The following is an 18,984-nucleotide window of genomic DNA, read 5'->3' as shown; positions in this document are numbered from 1 at the left end:
CAAGCCCGTATGACATGGGAGGGTTGTTTAAGGAAGGGTATCCGATAGCGTAAAAACCTATGCCAAGTTGTTGAGTGGATCGGATTGACCCCTCGACTGGAGCAGCCGAAAGACTAACATTCTCTTATAGAACACTTTAATTAAGGTTTTACTTAAAGGAATCTGAAAATTAAGCTTTAAATTAGTGTGAATTAGTGACCTTAAATCAGTACATAGGGGTAGGACATAAACACGCATAGTGAAGAAAGTATTACCAGATAAAAATAACAATCACAATGAAAATATTAATAATAATAATTGTGCAAGATTATGTTGATTTAAGGCTCCAAAATGTTGGTTTTAAAAATGTTTTTGATTATTTGCCCAGCCGTAATGTAATTTTATTTTTGCAAAGCTGGGAACACTTTTTTCAGAGGGACGACCCAGTCGAGCTAAACGCTGTAACCTTACAGATAATGGCACCTGGATAGCACAGTGAAAGCACAACTAACCAAACCTGATTTTATCTGCATTTCTCCATTGTCTGAAGCTTGGTTAAAATTTCCACGTTATTTTTAGCATGTTTCAAGGTGTACTTTTGAACACATGTTACACATTCACGGTCCATTTAATTTGGAGCACCTGTATACCTGCATAACCAAACCATGCCATTAAATCATCAGCCAATCCAATCATGAGCACAAGGCATGAAATCATGACATCAGATACAGGGCAAGAGCTTTGGATGAGGATATGTTCACATTATTTAAAATCAGGAAAAAATACAATCGTTTGGCTGTGGCATGAGTGTTTACATGGTCAGATTTCAGAAACTGATGATCTCCTGGGAACAATCCATAGTGCAAGAAACCCAGGTGTATTGGTGTGAGAGATGAGAGGCGATTGGCCAGGCTGGTTTTGAGGAAAACAATTTAAACACAAATAACTACTGAAGCACTATTTACTGTAGAACTACTTAAAAGCAGAAAAGTACCGTAGAATATTCAGTACATTGAGTATTGTGTTCCGCCTCGTCAGCCAAGAACAAGCCAAGTTCTTGGCACATGCTCAACAAAACTGGTTTAAAGAATGATGTGTGACATTTTTGTCTTTATCCCGATTATACACTTTTACTGACACCGTTAAACGACTCTTTTATCTTACGTCTTTGGTGATCTGTCTGTTGTGTTTTTTTAGAGAAGACATGGTTACTCTGGCGTAACGTTCTAGATGTGATTGATGCAGTAAATAGCGCTTAGATTAAACATGCCTTCATTATCTCTGTGATCATCAGGATGCTGATTAAGTTCACCAAAAAGAAGGACGTGCCGTCTTGGTGGGGCTTTGCTCTTGCCTTCTTCATGTTCGGCTGCGCCCTCCTACAAACACTCATCCTGCATCAGCAGTTTCAGTACTGCTTCGTTACAGGCATGAGACTGCGCACAGCTATCATCGGTGCCATCTACAGGAAGGTACATGTACACCCACATACGCAGCCCTCTATGTAAAATTCATTACAAACTCACAAAAAATCCTTGCTGATCCGAATCTGATTATTATTTTTTTTCCCACTTACTTCCTTTGTACCTGGCGCACATATTATGCTATGCACAAAGCGTTAGCATGAAGCCTCCCATTTAGCTAAGCTGAGCTTTAAGTGTTCTGAACCATCAGGTCGGACTGCATTCAAAAAATGACACATAGAATAAAGAGTCCGAGTGTTGAGTCATGACTTTAACGATTGCATGGGCTTTGACAAAAGAACCTGTCGTGGTAGGAGTGATGGGATTGGTGAGGATCTTTCACTCTGCCACAGTGCACTTTTACCCAGTTACTGTACGTAGGAGTTTGTGAGCATAGCCAAGGGTGCTATTCCTTTATTCATACACAATGCTTACTAGAGAATGATAAGATATCGCTTTTAAGAGTACAGTTTATGAGAATTAAATGATCTGATCTAATCTATGAATGTAAAACAGAAGGAAATCAGAATGGAATGAAGGTAGCTGCTTTTCATCATTACAACAATACGAAGTTGTAATGATGACTAATGTGTGGTTGCCTTCTTATTTAAAAAAGGTTGTAGAGCAGGAAGTTTTATTCTAATTATGGTACAGTATAATGAATGTTTATACACATTGATTTTCATACTTTATTTCAAATGCTCTGACATGTTGTGCTGTGACATGTGCACATAGTGGAAGCTGTGTGTGTGTGTCAGTTCGGGTGATTAGTCGTGGTCACTGGCTTGTCAGGTTTATTTTCTTTGTTTATTAGATTCTTTTAGATTACTGCTGCTCGGCCTTACTCATTGCCTCCCCTCCCCCCATACTATTATAGTCCCAGTAACACAGTTTTTGCCAATTGAACTGAAACAACAAGGCCAGTTGTATTGATTTGAATATGAATGCTTCACTTAGGGAATAAGACTTGGCCTGTATAGCAGTGCTGGACTAATATTAAATCTAATGACATAGTCGATTGGGCCCAAGCACCTGTGCCATCGCCGCTTGGGTGCACCACACAACCTGTATGCTGAATGCTAGAAAAAAAACCATCACGCTACTGTATGATGTGAGGTCACTCAATGTGATGCTACTCAAAGTGTTGATCATTTAGGAAGTCATTAGCCACTTTTTGCCATAAGTTTAAGGCATTTTAACGGGCTGAACTGCAATTTAGCATCCTCAAAGTCTTGAGATCATACTGGCCCGGTTTGGTGGCGATCGTATAAATCCCATAGGAGGAGTGTATAAGTATCCATTGAGTGCATTTTGTAAACAACCCAAAAGAACTGACTTCCTGTTGAGTAGAGCCCATGATATGCACAGAGAAAGTCATTCAGCTCAACCAGATCTAAATGTGTACCAGGTTTCACATGTATACATGCAAGTGTGTGCGAGTTATGCAGCATCATCTTGTACTGTATGAATGAGCTGCTCAGTTATCCTAATGGGTCCAACTTTTAGTGAATTTTTGAGCATGTTAAGACTACCCCAAAAAAAAAAAATGGGGACGCTGTGAAAAACGCTGGGATCTTTTGAAGAAAAACGCTATGTCACTATGATGTTTGTAAGTCATTAAGGAACCTAACAACTTATATAATATTATGTCTCCGGTTATCTGTAATCTGCTATATTTATATTCTTTCATAAAGTTTAACTACAAGGTGACAATGTTTTGTGCAAGCAAGAGCCTTATACAAGAACTATGTGTTTCCATACTGTATGCCTGCATGTTCCGTTTCCTAAAAAGCTCCTACTGTATATCAGTACAAAATCCCGCACTACATCCATTCCTATCACTGTGATGCTGATTCTGTTTGTGTAGTCACTGGTTATTACTAATGAAGCCAAGCGTTCTTCCACCGTCGGAGAGATCGTTAACTTGATGTCGGTGGATGCTCAGCGGTTCATGGACCTTACCACATTCCTGAACATGCTGTGGTCTGCACCGCTGCAGATCATACTGGCTCTCTCCTTCCTCTGGCAGGTCAGTGAGTCAGACCTCTTACCTTTTTGATTAAAATTGGGTTTAAAAAAAAAAAAACACAGAAAATCTACAGAGACTAGTGGTAGGAGTTTATCATGTGCATGCACATGTTGTAACACGGAAGTGTTTAGCTAAAATGTGGTTACTGCTACAAGTTAGATCTTTTTAGATAAGACATGCCAAAATCAACAGTTTTGAAAGTTGTTGTTTTTTTTCTCTCTTTACATTATAGACTCTGGGTCCGTCTGTCCTGGCAGGTGTGGCTGTTATGGTTCTCCTGATTCCATTTAATGCCGTGATCGCCATGAAAACCAGAGCGTACCAGGTGTCTTATCCCGTCTGTCTGCCTGCTAAGTGATGTAGAGATTAGGATTTGTTTGCTGAGTGCAAGCTCTGCCATGTTGTAATGTTGATGTGGTTTGTGGTCGGCTCTTTACCCTTCGATGTGCTGTAAAACTGTGTGTTTTTTTGGTTTTGTTTCTTTTTTTTTCCATCACAGAGCAAACATAGCAAAATCACTAAGGGGAATTCTTAACTAAAGCAAAATCAGCATTTTATATTTAGATTTTGGTTTTCGAGCTGCTCGACATTACAGTTAAGCTTGTTTAAAAGGTTCAGCTACATAGAGTAAGGGGTTCATTTTAGCTGTTTTATGGTCTTTCAGGTGGAGCAGATGCAGTACAAAGATGCTCGCATCAAGCTGATGAATGAAATCCTAAACGGGATGAAGGTGCTGAAGCTTTACGCCTGGGAGCCCTCTTTCAAAGAGAAGATCATACATATTCGACAGAAGGAGCTCAATGTGCTGCGCAAGTCTGGCTACCTTAGTGCGCTTTCTGTTATGGCCTGGACAAGTGCACCCTTTCTGGTGGGTGTTAAGATCCAGTTATAATATAGAGTCAGTCAAAAACATGTACACACACTTCGGCAAAATAAAAACTGGTATAAATATTTTAAAACTTAATTAATTGATATGCATTAGATTTTGATATACAGTATATATATAAAATATAATATTATGATAATAGTAATAATATATTAACAATATATATACTTTATATATATATATATATATATATATATATATATATATATATATATTTATTTATATACACAATATATTTCTTTTTTCTGAAGTGTGCATACATTTATTTGTCTGACTCTGTATATAGCATGCTTGCATAGAAAATTTATTCGATTGCAACTACTGTATTTGTCATAGTGCGGTAGTTGGGTAATAATGGTACAGTAGGTGCTGGTGAAATAACTAAAAGAAAATGACTGAAGGGAGTCAAATTCTTTTGAAGTATTTATAAGGATGTAAAAAAAAGTGTAATTATGTTCTATATAGGCAGGTACAGAAATGATATTTTATATGCCGTATATATAGCTAAATAGATATTATATGATGCCAGTGCCAGTGTTGCAGTTTGGAGAGCTTCTGTGTCAATGTGGAAATTTTATTAGATTGGTTGTAACGATTTTAGTTAAAGTCTAATTTTAGGGCTGTTATGAAGCAGAAAAGGAAATAATGTTGAATGTTAAAATATTCATAATAATGTTATTCGGTGGTAGAGGAGTTTAAAGAAAGGAGTGAAGGAGTGTAAATACTTCACTGCAAATATACACTGTAAAACATTTATACCAGTTAGAGTGAATATATACAGTATTTTTATATATCCAATTCTTAAATAAAATAAGTAAATATGAGAAATAATGAGATTTTAATTGTTTTCCCAACCAGGTAATCTTTATTGATAACACTTAGTAGACTTCGGCTTTGGGATTGGTTCTTTCTCATCAAGTTGATTGTAAAGATTGTGCCAGGAACAGTTTGAAAAAACTTCCTTCATAAAAAACACTTTTATACACTTTTAATGCACTTAAAATTAGTTTAACACTTGTTTTTGATCTATGCATAACTGCACATATACTGATCAGCCATAACATTAAGACCACTAAATTGAATAACACTGATTATCAATTATATATTGATAAACCCACGGAAAAGCCAATGTAGCACAAATTGGCAAACAAGTCAATGCTGGCCATGATAGAAAGGCACAGTGCACTCCAAACTCCTCAGCTCCCAATCCGATTGAGACTACATGAGATGTGCCAGACAGAAAGTTCCATCCCTAGAGGTACCAACCCATATAATTGGCCACTAATATCCAGGTACCAGACACCACAGGACAGCCCGAGAGCACAAGTCCTGAAGGGTCAGAGCTGCCCTGATGGCACAGGGGAAACCCAAAGCCTAGGTGGTTTTAAATGGTTTTACAGTTATGGCTAATCGATGTACAGTATGTTACTTCTTAGTGATAATGTCTTCCTTTTTGTTTTTTAAAAAGTATAAAATATTTTTTATTTAAATATTTATTTAAACCTCTGCCTTTGGTGTAGTATTCAATAAGCTTATACAGCATGCTTCCCTTCTAATACTCCCAATATGTCAGTGTTAAGGCTGTTGGAGAGAGACGAGAGTGGACTAACAGACTGTCCTACAATGTTTCCACAGGTTGCATTGACAACATTTGCCGTGTATGTGAGTGTGGACAAAACCAACGTCTTAGACGCAGAGAAGGCCTTTGTCTCACTTTCACTGTTCAACATTTTAAGATTTCCTCTGAACATGCTTCCACAGGTCATAAGCAGCGTCATGCAAGTAAGTACACACCAGCGTTCTTAGGTATTCTTGGCAGGTTTTAGTATAACCGTTTTTTTTTTCTCATGCAAACAAATCGTTCCGCTCTAAATAGAGACAAGAAAGAGAGAGAAGTTTTTGTTTAAGTGAAGCTGTATGTGATTAGTTGTAAAAGTCCCCAGATGGAACATGTCCTTAGTGAGAATTCGGAAAACATTTCCAGGGGCTTTCATCACTAGCTCTGTCATGAAGCGTCACATTGTTGTCTTTTCCTGTCCTCGCGCACGGCACACAGGCTAGCGTGTCTCTCAAGCGCATCCAGCAATTCCTGAGTCATGATGAGTTAGACCCAGACAGCGTGGATAAAAAGCCTGCGGCCTCGGGTAAGGTATAATCATGACACATAGGTTTCATTCTCCCTTTCATGCCGCATGAGTTATTACTCAGAATTTGACTCATACTTTCAGAATATGCCGTGACTGTTGTGAACGGGAAATTCTCATGGGCCAAGAAAGATCCGCCTGCTCTTCAAAAGTAAGGATGTTTATTTGTAGTGTGATAAATTATATGGTGCAATGTAACAATTCATTTGATGCACAGTTTACTTAATCGACAGCAGGAACATACTATACTGTAGGAGCAGTAGGTTTAGATTTACAGTAAGAATGTAATACGATAGTGAAGCTTTTGTGGGCAAAAAATTTTTTTGACTTTTACATGCCGTCTCAGATTGTTACCTAAATTAGAACTATTTAGATTTAGAAGTCGGACTGAATTTGGAATAAATTATTTTATTATAATAAAATAACTTTTTTATTATCCCTAATAATCTTGGTCATGGTTTTACATTATATGGCCGAAAGTAAACAAACACCTGTCCATCACATCCACATCCATGAACCATAAGCCGTCTTGTCTGGCATCAGTACTCGATCCCACTTTCGTGCCTACTGAAAAGCTATTGCACATGTGCTTTGCTGAACATTCCATTCCAAAACTACGAACACTGACCTCTCCTTTGCGCTTATAACAGCTTCCACTTCACTTAAACAAAAGCTTTTCAGTGGGCACGAAAGTGGGGTCGAGTACAGATGCCAGACAAGACAGCTTATGGTTCATTTGGGTTGAGAGCAGGGCTCATATACCAAGTTCCAGAATTAAAGCTACAGTATACAACAACAATATCTTCTTACTCACTCAGGCTTAGGGCACAAGGTGGGGTACACCCAATTCATCACAGGGCACACACACACTTATATACTAATTAATTTACACACTACGGGCCATTTGGGAACAGCAATTAGCCTAATCTGCATGTCTTTGGACTGTGGGAGGAAACCAGAGTACCTGGGGTACACCCACCAAGCACGGGGAGAACATGCAAACTCAGAGACAGGAATCAAGCCTGAAGTCCGAGATTTGAACCCAGTCCCTGGAGGTGCAAGGCGACAGTGCTAACCACTACACCACCATGACAACACACAAGACTAGTGATTAGTCCTAGTTATTTTTTTAAATGTAAATACTTAATCAGAAATATTTTATACCTAAATAGAAAATTTTAAATTACAAACAATTTAATTCTTTTGTATATGGATGGATGCTTTAATGATCCTGAAGCAAATTCAGTAACTCAAAGATCTCCCAGCCCACAGTCCTATGCCCCTGTAGAGAGGTGTTAATACACCGAATGGCTCTGGGGATAAAAAAAATTCTTTTCAATTTCACTTGTCCAATCTCCAACTTCAACACTGAACAATTAAACTATGATAAAAATACTTTGATACTTTGATAATCACTTATACTGTTTCAGCGCTGTTATTTCAGCAGTAAAAATATTAGCACATTTTTTTTTCTAATTAATATCTATTGGTGCAGGTGTTTGTTTAGATTGAGCAAGTAGCTTATTAAAAGCTTTCAGAAGTCGAACCATCTGAACCATGACCGCATCTTTTCGAACTGCGACCGCACAGCGCTATCCGCTCCTTCCTCTTGCGTGAGCTCACAGACGCCCCTGATTGGCTGTAGAGCCGTAATCAGTGTGAGAGCGCTAAGTGCCTCCCATCCCTCCCCTCTAAGAGTGCTCGGCCAATCAGCTCTCTCTAGAGCCCCAGGCTGCGGGAGGCTACAGGATCACCCGGGAATCGACTCAGTGATCTGTGGATGATAGAATGAGCAGAGGGCCGTTGAAATTTGATTTAATTCAATGGCACAGGTTTAACTTCAGGTGAATACCAAAGTACGTTTTTAGGTTTTATTAAATTCAGCCGTGTTTAAGACGTGTTTGAAACGTCAATGTATGAAACGTAAATATATCACTGAAAGGCGGGTTCTGACAGATGTACAGAAAACAAAAATCTTTATTATAATTTTTTATTTTATATAGATTGCTATAAAAGTTAATTAATTATACCTGGATAATTGGGTATCACCCACATGATGAACTTTTTCCTTTTGTATCTGGTTGCCATAATCACCTCTGGCTTTGTATAATGTATTCAAAATGTATATATTTCTATAAAGCTGCTTCATGACAGTGTTCCCTTCTAAAAGCATTTTAAAAATTGAATTGAATTGAATTTGTCGAGAATGGATTGTGGTATATATGGGTGTGAGGGTCAGATATCTACAATTGTTTGGCTCTGTAGTGTATTTTTTATATTGAGGTAATATGTGTAATATACAGATATACATTTCGTCATGCAATTAGGCCATGTTTATCCTTTTTAACTGGAAATTGACTTATTTTATTCGGATGTATATTTTTAATTATAATAATTTCTTAATTCCTTTATCGTCTCCTTTCTTCCAGCATTAATGTGATGGTGCCGCAGGGCTCAGTGTTAGCCGTGGTGGGTCATGTGGGATGTGGGAAAACATCTCTTGTGTCAGCTCTGCTAGGAGAGATGGAGAAGCAAGATGGACAGATCTCCATAAAAGTGAGTATAATGTTTTTTTTAAACTAATTTTACGATTAAGGTTTAAACCTAATGAGCAGTTTACTGTCCGATGGACAATTATACCCTGGAATAAACAACCCTCTCCTGTTAGGGTTCCGTGGCTTACGTGCCACAGCAGGCGTGGATACAGAACGCCACACTGAGAGAAAACATCCTATTCGGTAGACCCTATGTGGAGGAGAAGTACCGAAATGTGCTGGATGCCTGCGCCCTCACCCCTGATCTCGAAGTTCTTCCTGGAGGCGACCTAACAGAGATAGGAGAGAAGGTACGTACTGTAGGCTTTCTGTCCCACTTATAGAAAAGCTGGGCCTTGTAATTACACATATTTCTAAAATGAAATATCTGTTAAATAAGTGTGTCTATGACACGACTTGAGTCAGTGAGGGAGATTGTTGATACTGTATGTATTGAACAGAAGATTTTTAAGAAACTTGACGACAGGATGATGTGTTCATGCAGGGAATTAATCTTTCTGGAGGTCAGAGACAGAGAGTGAGTCTGGCCAGAGCTCTGTACAGCGAGGCAGATGTTTACCTCCTGGATGACCCGCTGTCTGCTGTGGATGCCCATGTCGCCAAACACATCTTTGACAAGGTCATCGGGCCAGAGGGAGCGCTACGTCAAAAGGTACGGTAGATACTGTATAAAGACAACTTTACAGCAAAGCCCCATTCAAGCCATGTTATACACATTCTACTAGGTTACTATAGTTACATGTTGTCTGATAGACAATTAAGAATGCTGGATAATTTTTACTGTGTCCCAGTCAAATTAGTTGCTCTTACTGTATGTGCTGATATCAAATCTGTCTCAGGAGCACATAGTTTACCTGTCCTCCATGGATAAGTATACAGTAATCCTGCACCTACAGTACCGTGCATATCTGATGAGGTATTTTGCAGCATATTTTTACAGTATATAATAATGTTTTATACTTACCTCTTTTTTTAACAGCATATTAGGTTTGATTATGAAAGGCATTTCATGTGTGATAATTATTCCTGAAGCTCCCAGAATCACTGTCTCACAATTTAAGCTCTGGAATATGCCTGTGCCATCAGGGAAGGAAAACTCCATAGATGTGATACCCTGGTCATTCAGTGCATTCAAGGCCGTCAGCTGACTTCATTTTATTGCTACATGACATTGCGTCTAGACCCAACCGACTGAAGCAACCCCAGATCACAACACTTCCTCCAAAAGCTTGTACAGTGGGCACTATGCCTCATGGGTGCATCGCTTCATGAGCTTCATTTCTCACCGAGACTAACTCATTACTCTGGTCAATCTGATGCTTCAACTTTAAGCAATTGGGAATTTACTTTAGGCCAGGCAGTTTGTGACTAAGGGCAACTTGAGGGTGCTGGGCTGTGATCCTCTCATGATCATCTGATCTGATCCAAATTCCAGTGTCTTATCCACTTTTATTTACCGCTTACCTGCTGACTTACCAGCTGGCTTACTCTAAAGTTGAAAAACTTTTGAAATTGGCATTTACTAACTTGGCATTTACTATTGCCATGCAGATCTAATGAGCTGATTAAGGTGAAACCTTGTAAAAAGAATCTGAGACTCTGGAACACAGTTTTTTTTATACAGTGCCATAATATTTTTTTATTTTTGTTCAATTTATGGCATAAGAAGTAACCATGTAAAATATTGTGCATTTTTCCATTTCCAAGCGACTGTGTTTCAATCAAAAAAATCACCAACATCTGTTATTTATCAAGGGGTGCCTAAACTTTTGCATACATTAAGACAGTAGCTTAAAGACTGTGCCAATTTGTGTGTGGATGGGATGGTCCGCTGTGGTGTCCCCTTGATGGTAATACTTCAGGCATTTGTTTTTAAGCAAGCAACAATCAGAAACGCCATCTAGAATCTCCAGGACTTTCATAGCAACACTAAAGAAGTGATCTGTACACTTTGTGCAAGTGTAATTCTGCTCACAATGATCTGAACAACTGAGATTTACTGTAATTGTGTTTCCTCATGCAGACACGAATCTTGGTGACCCACAGCATCAGCTTCCTGCCCCAGGTGGATAACATCATGGTGCTTGTGGAGGGCAGGGTATCAGAGATGGGATCTTACCAGGCCTTGCTTAGTGAGAACGGGACCTTCGCTGAGTTCCTGAGGAACTACTCTTTAGAGGACATCATGGAAGATGATGAAGTGACAGGTATACAAGACAAAGATCATGTTGAATGTGTATAGTTCTGGCTCTTGTTTTGGGGTTTTGTGAAACTGAAACATAATGGTAATTTTCATGCTCTTATCTGATTGGTTGGTTTTATTTCGAAGAAATAATGGATACAAATTTGTCCCTTTTGGAGGAGATAAGGAGTTGATTCCTCTCATTTGGACATGTGTTTGTGTGTTTCAGAGGTCTTGATTGATGAGGAGGAGTTATTCCCTGATGATGCTCTCAGTACCCACACTGACATGGTGGACAACGAACCGGTAGTCAATGAGGCACGAAGACAGTTTATGAGGTACCCTTTTAGCCGTTTTAGACCTTTAGATCTTCCTGTCTTTTTTTAAGCTTCCTAATTTGTGTCTGTCATCAGTCTACACAAAGGCTTGCATGCCATGTGGCAGTTTAGGAGCTGGATCATTACCGGCCATCTGTTCCTTCAGTGGGAAAACTTTCATGCTGTTTCGAACCAGATGCTAAATGTGGCAGATGCTTCCACAATCCGGTGCATGCGTACCAGACATGTGTGATACGGCTCTCAGTGGTGGTTGTTTGTCTCTTCTCACCAGGCAAATAAGCATTATGTCTAATGATCTGGAGAGCCCTAGGACGAAATCAGTGCGCAAACGGCGCGTCAGCGAGAGGAGGCATGGGGAGCCGCCACAGGAGAAGAAGGAACCTCGGGTAGAGAAGCTCATCCAAGCAGAGACTGCAGAGACAGGGCAGGTTGGTGCATTCTAATTCCTGAACATTTGATACTGCAGTTTTTCTCAAGCATGTGAAGTATTTAAACTGGAAATAAAGAGACTTTACAGTATTGCACTTTGCTTGGAGACAGGTCACCTCTTGATTGACTTGAAGCTCCAGGTCATTTACAATGTACATGAACCAACTGCTTCATTTTTTCAGGTGAAACTCAAGGTTTATTGGGAGTATGTGAAAGCTGTGGGGACTTTGTTGTCCATTATTATCTGCTTCCTGTACGCCGCTCAGAGCGCAGCAGCCATCGGAGCCAGCATTTGGCTCACCGTGTGGACCAATGACACCAAGGAGAACAATGGAGAAGAGAAAGTACCGATGAGAGTGGGGGTGTATGCAGCACTGGGCCTTACACAAGGTATATCACAAGTTACAGTATACATATCACCACAGAGCTTAATTTCATCTTGCAGGTGGGGTCCACATGAGGGCATCATGCTGAGAGAGCGGCACAACATGAAATGGCTTTGATTAATGATTGATATTGCACTTGATTTGTAAGTTTATTTATAAGCTTATGCTTAGTAGGATTTAAACTGAAAAAAGTGCAATTGTGATTATAAGTATAAAAATATGCACTGAAATAATTAAAATAATATTGTTTTTGTGATTTCTTTTCATGGTGTTAATAGAAAAGCACGGTGGTGCAGCAGGTACCGCTGATTATTATTATTTTATTTTTTTTTTTGCTCCATGTACGAGTCAGTTGCTTAAAAACCTCTAAAAACCATGCATGTAGATGGATGGCTGCACAAATTTGCCAGGATCGTCCACAACTCTGAACCAAACTAAACCAGTTACTGAAGATTATGTTGGAATGAATACATGACAACATTTATTTTATTATGATTATTATTATTATTAAACTATGTTAATAGGCAAATATACACTAACCAACCACTTTACTGGGAAAACTACACTACTTATACATCTGCTCATTCATGCAATTATCCCATGACCCAAGTGCACATACCGGATCATGTACATACATCAGCTAGTGTTCATATTAGACAGCAGAATAGGGAACAAATATTATCCGAGTGACTTAGTATTAGGATATCAGCTATCTCTAATGATATTCAGAGTGACCATGGCATGGTTGTTAGTTCCAGAAGGATATTTTGGAATTTCATCCGAGAGGTCAGAGACGAATGGCTAGACCGGTTCAAGCTCTGAGGCTACACTGGGCTCAGGAGACGTCCATCCATCTAGGAACCTCTGTAGTCCAACTAGGAACCATCCATGCACACAGACCCCGAGGCGAACATATCCAAGCATTACCCGAAACACTTAACCTGTATCTGAATGAAGTTTCAATATGCTGTAGCCACATGACTTGTTGATTGGATAAGTGCAAGAACAAGCAGGTTTACTAATAAAGTGGACAGTGAGCGTATTTCTCTAACCACTATTATAAGGCAGCAGACAAGTACAAGCTGATAAATATTGTGCAATACTTAAACACGCTCTTTGGTTTCCTTTAAGAGGAACAGAGTCTCATTTTCCCCCAGCAGTACAGTAGTACGTAGGCGTTCCACTCATACAGCACAAACACATGTTTTTTTTTTTTTTCTTTTCAGATGATGATTTTTCTGATTCTTTTTCAGATGTCTCTGTAATCTGTAACAACTCCAACTATCCAATCTCGCCACCCAAATTTCTAATCCTTTTATCCCGCCTCTCTGCCCATACATGCTCATTAACCTCCTTCCCCCTACAGGTCTGCATAGTTTAGTGACTCTCCCCACTTCCTCTCTCCGTGGCAGGCGTCCTGGTTATGCTCTCTTCCTTTACTCTGGCCCTGGGGAAAATCCAGGCGGCTCGCAAGCTGCACCAGGGTCTGCTGGACAACAAATTTCACACCCCGCAGTCTTTCTTTGATACCACACCCATAGGGCGCATCATCAACCGCTTCTCCAAAGATATTTACGTGATCGACGAGGCCCTGCCCTCGACTATCCTCATGTTCCTGGGCACCTTTTTTACCTCCATCTCCACCGTGATCGTTATCATTTCCAGCACCCCCATCTTTGCTGTGGTCATTGGCCCCTTGGCTATTATTTACTACTTTGTGCAGGTATTGTTTTTTTTTTTTCACCAAAGCCATTAGCCAAACTGGTGGAATCCTAAATATTGTTTTCATTTGTTTTAGTTTTTTTTTAACAATATGAGGGTTTGTGCTCTGGCATGCAGCAAAGCTGGCGGCAAAGAAGATTCTCGCTGTGATTTCCCTTTCCTTTTTCCGTACTCATCCTTTCAGTTCCATTACTCTCTCTCTCTCTCTCTCTCTGTCCTCTGTCTCTCCTCCCCTCGCTAACATACTGCTCATTTCCTTCTCCCCTAGCAGCTAGCCTGCCCACTTCCTGCCTTGTCTGTTTGCTTGCTTGATCACTCTCTCTCTCTTTCTCTCTCTCTCTCTCTCTCTCTCACACACATACACAAACATACTCAAGAATTGGCTTGTATTGCTCAATCCTCAGCCTCAGGAACTGGAAGTGCCCAGTCTAGTAGGATTTCTGATGTGTTACTGACCCCTGGTGGTCATAATCTGAATTAAACCTTTTTTCTTTTTTTCTTTTTTCTTTTTTACATACAGTCACTAGTTCGGAGTCATAGAGTTCATGTTTCATTTCAGATAACGGAACTGAGATCAGATGCGCAGAACGTAATACATAAGTCTCCATCCCACTGTACTCATTTTAACGGATCGTGTACCAACAAGACCATTTAGTTTTTTATTTCTGTTTATTTTTGTAACATTTTACACTACCTTTGTCTTTCTTCCAGATCCCTCGGGCATGTTATAGCCATCGACCTTAAACGCCCCGATAGTTTCATTACCAAATTTTGCACTGATACGATTTTTCTTTAGAGTTTTTCGGAGACCTGGACACAGGCTGTGATTCTTCCCATGTTCAGAGAACAAGCTCTCCATTGTCAAATGTCCATGTTTTGTAGTCTCCGGGAGTGAGCGAATGAGTGTGCGAGTCCATTGATCAGCTGATTAAATCTCCCCTCCCCTCCACACAGGTGTGCTGATTCTGGCCAACTCTTTTCTGAGCCGGGCCTACGGTATGCTGAAGGCTGCCCACTTCACCCACCTCCACATGCTCGGTGCCGTTCTGAGGGCGCCGCAGGCCTTTTTTGAGGCCAACCCGTCGGGGCGCTTGTTGAATCGCTTTGGCAAAGATGTGGACACAATAGACTGTCTCATTCCAGAAAATATTGATATCTGGATGCGCACTTTCTGGTACACAGTCACTGTGCTGGTCATATGCTCTGCCCTCACCCCTATGTTCTTCATAGTCATAGTGCCGTTAATGGTGTTCTATTGGTGGGTCCAGGTAAATAGGAACATTAACTCATTAATGCAGCATGTTAACATGTCGTTATGTTTACTGCTTTAGTACTGTATGTGTAGTCACGTCGGCTTTGTCGTAGTAGAATGCGGTGCAGGTTAGCCGCTTGGGTTAGCAACCTGGGAGTGCTTATCATCAGCTGTTCTTTATTCAACTACAATGGGAAGGAATTCCAAGTGATCCACACTAGTGCACCGATAAACCCCTCTTTAATCAATTAAATTCAAAGAGATCCATTAAATAAAAACATCTAAAGGTAGATATTTACTGTGCGATTGCATTCTACGTATGCATAAAGAACAGCTGCTTGGTGAAGTAGTCTGCTGTAAGAGTTGCGGTGTAGAAAATAAGTGATTTCTGGTTGGATGTGTCTAATACAGTATGTTGTATTTGTCGCTTGGTCTCAGATGACTAACTTCTTTATATTTAACGACAATCATACTAATTTTACATCATCCAGTCATTCAAATGAGCTTTTTAATATACTATATTAATTTTTCTTTTAAAAAGCAGCGAGACGATTGTGATCGATACTGTACGCACTCGTTTTACATCTGATACTTCTCATTCCAGGACACTAACATGGTAATAGATTTGATTCTACGTAAAGCTTCAATTATATAGTCATACTGAATCTTATCTAGACTCACCACCAATCCTAACTTCTTTAATGCTATACAGTACAAAGGGGCCGTCTGAGACAATGCAGGACATGGACAGTAGTAGGGGTGAACGCCCTTCTAATAAGGAGAATGTAGCGGTGTCCATATGTGCCTCTGTTGTACAGTATAAAAGTTTCAAACCTTGCAAAACCAACACTACATCAACATGACTTACTTCAGCCTCCTTTATGATTCTTTCCTTTTCAACATGTTGCTTTTGGTTTGGCCTAAGCCTTGCATGAGATTTCAATAATCCAGATTCAATGTTTATGGGTTTCTCCGGAAACGATTAACCTTTATTCGATCTCCTTATTATGTATCTTGTTAAAAAGCTAAACTTATTATTTAATAACATTACAATGATATATATTTATGATTGTATGGTTTAAGAATTATGACATATATTGGTGTGGATTCCAGAAAGCATCTGTACTAATAGTACTGTGTATTATTTAGCACAATGATTAAAACTTTGGCACTTTAACAAGAAAAAGCCTGATTTACATAAAAAAAAAATTAAAGCATAATGCATAAATAATTCACAATTTTTTGTGGAATTTGAACAAATTTTACAATGAAATAATGTTAACCATTCACTTTGTACAGTACGGACGATTTAATAGGGTGCATTTGGAATCCTCACTCCACTGTGAAATTCTCAATCGATAGTCATGACCATAGCCGTTTAACCTGCTGTCCATCTTTTTTTCCTCTCGATCTCCTTTGTAGAGGTTTTATGTAGCCACTTCGCGGCAGCTAAAGAGACTGGAGTCGGTCAGTAGATCCCCTATATACTCGCATTTTTCGGAGACCATCACTGGCACTAGCGTGATCCGTGCATATGGCCTCAACAATTCTTTTGTGCTCATGAGCGATATGAAAGTGGATGAGAACCAAAAGAGTTACTACCCTGGTATTGTTTCCAACAGGTAGGTCTGGCCTCACTCCCTGTGCATGCATGATTGTCTGCAGATGTTCAGCTTTAGGGTTTTGCCGAACTTTCTTTTTTTTTTTTTGTCTTTGGCAAGACCACCATTGATGCTTATTTAGCCCACCACTTATACAGCATGAAGGCTAATACTGAAAGCCATTGTGTCTTTATGTGTATTGACAGCGGTGTGTTTTGATGGGTTCAGGTGGTTGGGAGTACGGATTGAGTTTATTGGAAATTGCATTGTGCTGTTCGCTGCTCTGTTTGCCGTGATCGGGAAGGACCAGCTGAGCGAAGGATTGGTGGGGCTCTCCGTCACTTACGCCCTGCAGGTACCGTAGCAAAACAGTTTTATGAGGCAGCTTTATAGTAAGTAGAGCATGTAGTGAATGTGTTGAACTTACTGTGGACACATGAAGGGGAAAACGTACAGTGTGTAAATCTCTTTATAAGACCCATCACACTTCATAAGCCCTTCACAAGCCCTTCATATCCCTGTACATAAACCCCCATAGAGGCTTAATATCTGCGTTTGTCATTTATTGTAAATGGAAATACGGCAGAAACAAATATGTTAAACATTTTCTCCGATGTTGTTAAAGATATGAAAGACATTTCAGCTCGTCAACAGAAAGTATTTGTACCCTAACCCTGCTTTTATCCAGATATAATTTTAACACTTAACCAATATTACATGATCTCAAATTCTTCATGCATTAGTCACTGTCATCAGTTCTGCAACATTTCAAACTGGAGCCAATAAAAAGTTAGTCTTTAAGCCATTAGTGCTGCAGTGTTTTTACAGCTGTGAAACGCATCACCCTTCACATGAAAAAGAAATCTATTAATGTCAGATTTACATATCGTTTTACTTCCATTATATAACGACCAGTTTTTACTTTCCCTGTTCAACAGGTGACCATGTCCCTGAACTGGATGGTGAGAATGACCTCTGACCTTGAGAGCAACATCGTTGCAGTGGAGAGAGTGAAGGAGTACTCAGAGACGCCACCTGAGGTCAGACTAGATTTATTAACTTTTTGGACCAACTTGTCATATTTATTTGGGAAGAGAGCCTAGATCGTAGAGGTGATAATGAGCATACTTTACGAATATGCAATTTAGTCACTTTACAAATTTCTAGTGACCATTTGAACCTCGTCCAGATGCTCTTTTGAACCTTTCTGGCAAAAAATAAATAATGTTTGTAATTTAAAAAATACAATTTCGCCTCCAAGTGGCGCAGTGGTGAAGTGCCACTGAGCTACCCCTGCCCCTAGACTTATGTGCACTAAACTACTAAATAAAACTCTTCACTAGATGCTAAATCCGTGGATTAAACGGCTAAATTCAAATATATTACTAAAATGCACTAAACTACTGAATAGTATGCAGTACTTGGTGGTATATTTTGTGTGGTGATTTTAACAAATTATTATATTATTATATATCGTGATTTTATTATGTTATTATGTTGGAAATGCTGGACAGGTTCATAGTTACGATAGTCAGAAGATCTTAAGGCACATGTGCAAATGCATACATTATCTGGTCCACAAGAAAGTTTCCACTGCAAAATGTTGAGTTTTGTCCTCAAGAAAGAGTCATGTGTAATATCCATCCATCCATCCATCCATCCAAACGCTGTAGAAATTCTCACTTCACTAAGCGCTAGCTAACATTTTAGTTCCCACACATTGAAATGAACTATCTTACATCCATAGTTTGCAATTTAGTTTTTCAATTTTTCATTTTTTAAAATTGCGCCACAGTGTAGTATTTACCACTGTCACCTTGCACATTGAGGGTTCGATTCTCATGTTTACTTTGTGTGGAGTTTGCATGCTCTTAATAAATACAGTATTCATCATTGGGCTCCACTGTCCAGAGTTGGACTAGAGAGGTTCCTAGATGGATGGATGGACCAATATAAACCCTGTAGGGTGTTCCTGACAATTCATAGCAAATAAGAAATATCGTAGGTACTTTGTTGGT

At 39.4% G+C, this 18,984-nt stretch overlaps 1 protein-coding gene across 4 annotated transcripts in view; it reads left to right on the top strand.

Annotated features, from left to right (window-relative positions):
- The window catches only part of abcc3 (ATP-binding cassette, sub-family C (CFTR/MRP), member 3), a 49,621-nt gene that overhangs the window by 25,456 nt on the left and 5,181 nt on the right, over positions 1-18,984 (top strand). The window contains exons 9-26 of one of the 4 annotated variants that reach the window (XM_053510980.1): positions 1,274-1,451; positions 3,310-3,471; positions 3,704-3,796; positions 4,136-4,339; positions 5,993-6,139; positions 6,414-6,501; positions 6,586-6,652; positions 8,931-9,057; positions 9,170-9,346; positions 9,541-9,708; positions 11,080-11,263; positions 11,468-11,576; positions 11,848-12,004; positions 12,188-12,395; positions 15,068-15,381; positions 16,788-16,987; positions 17,195-17,321; positions 17,905-18,006. In XM_053510980.1, the coding sequence (XP_053366955.1) occupies positions 1,274-1,451; positions 3,310-3,471; positions 3,704-3,796; positions 4,136-4,339; positions 5,993-6,139; positions 6,414-6,501; positions 6,586-6,652; positions 8,931-9,057; positions 9,170-9,346; positions 9,541-9,708; positions 11,080-11,263; positions 11,468-11,576; positions 11,848-12,004; positions 12,188-12,395; positions 15,068-15,381; positions 16,788-16,987; positions 17,195-17,321; positions 17,905-18,006 (2,812 nt within the window). Of the gene's footprint in view, positions 1-1,273; positions 1,452-3,309; positions 3,472-3,703; positions 3,797-4,135; positions 4,340-5,992; positions 6,140-6,413; positions 6,502-6,585; positions 6,653-8,930; positions 9,058-9,169; positions 9,347-9,540; positions 9,709-11,079; positions 11,264-11,467; positions 11,577-11,847; positions 12,005-12,187; positions 12,396-13,803; positions 14,115-15,067; positions 15,382-16,787; positions 16,992-17,194; positions 17,322-17,904; positions 18,007-18,984 lie in introns of those variants that run through there. The other 3 variants (XM_053510981.1, XM_053510982.1, XM_053510983.1) reach the window with 3 other exon arrangements.

This window comes from Clarias gariepinus, chromosome 14 (assembly GCF_024256425.1).
Source record: "Clarias gariepinus isolate MV-2021 ecotype Netherlands chromosome 14, CGAR_prim_01v2, whole genome shotgun sequence".
NCBI classification, from domain to species: domain Eukaryota; kingdom Metazoa; phylum Chordata; class Actinopteri; order Siluriformes; family Clariidae; genus Clarias; species Clarias gariepinus.
This window is presented reverse-complemented; position numbering and strand designations above follow the sequence as displayed.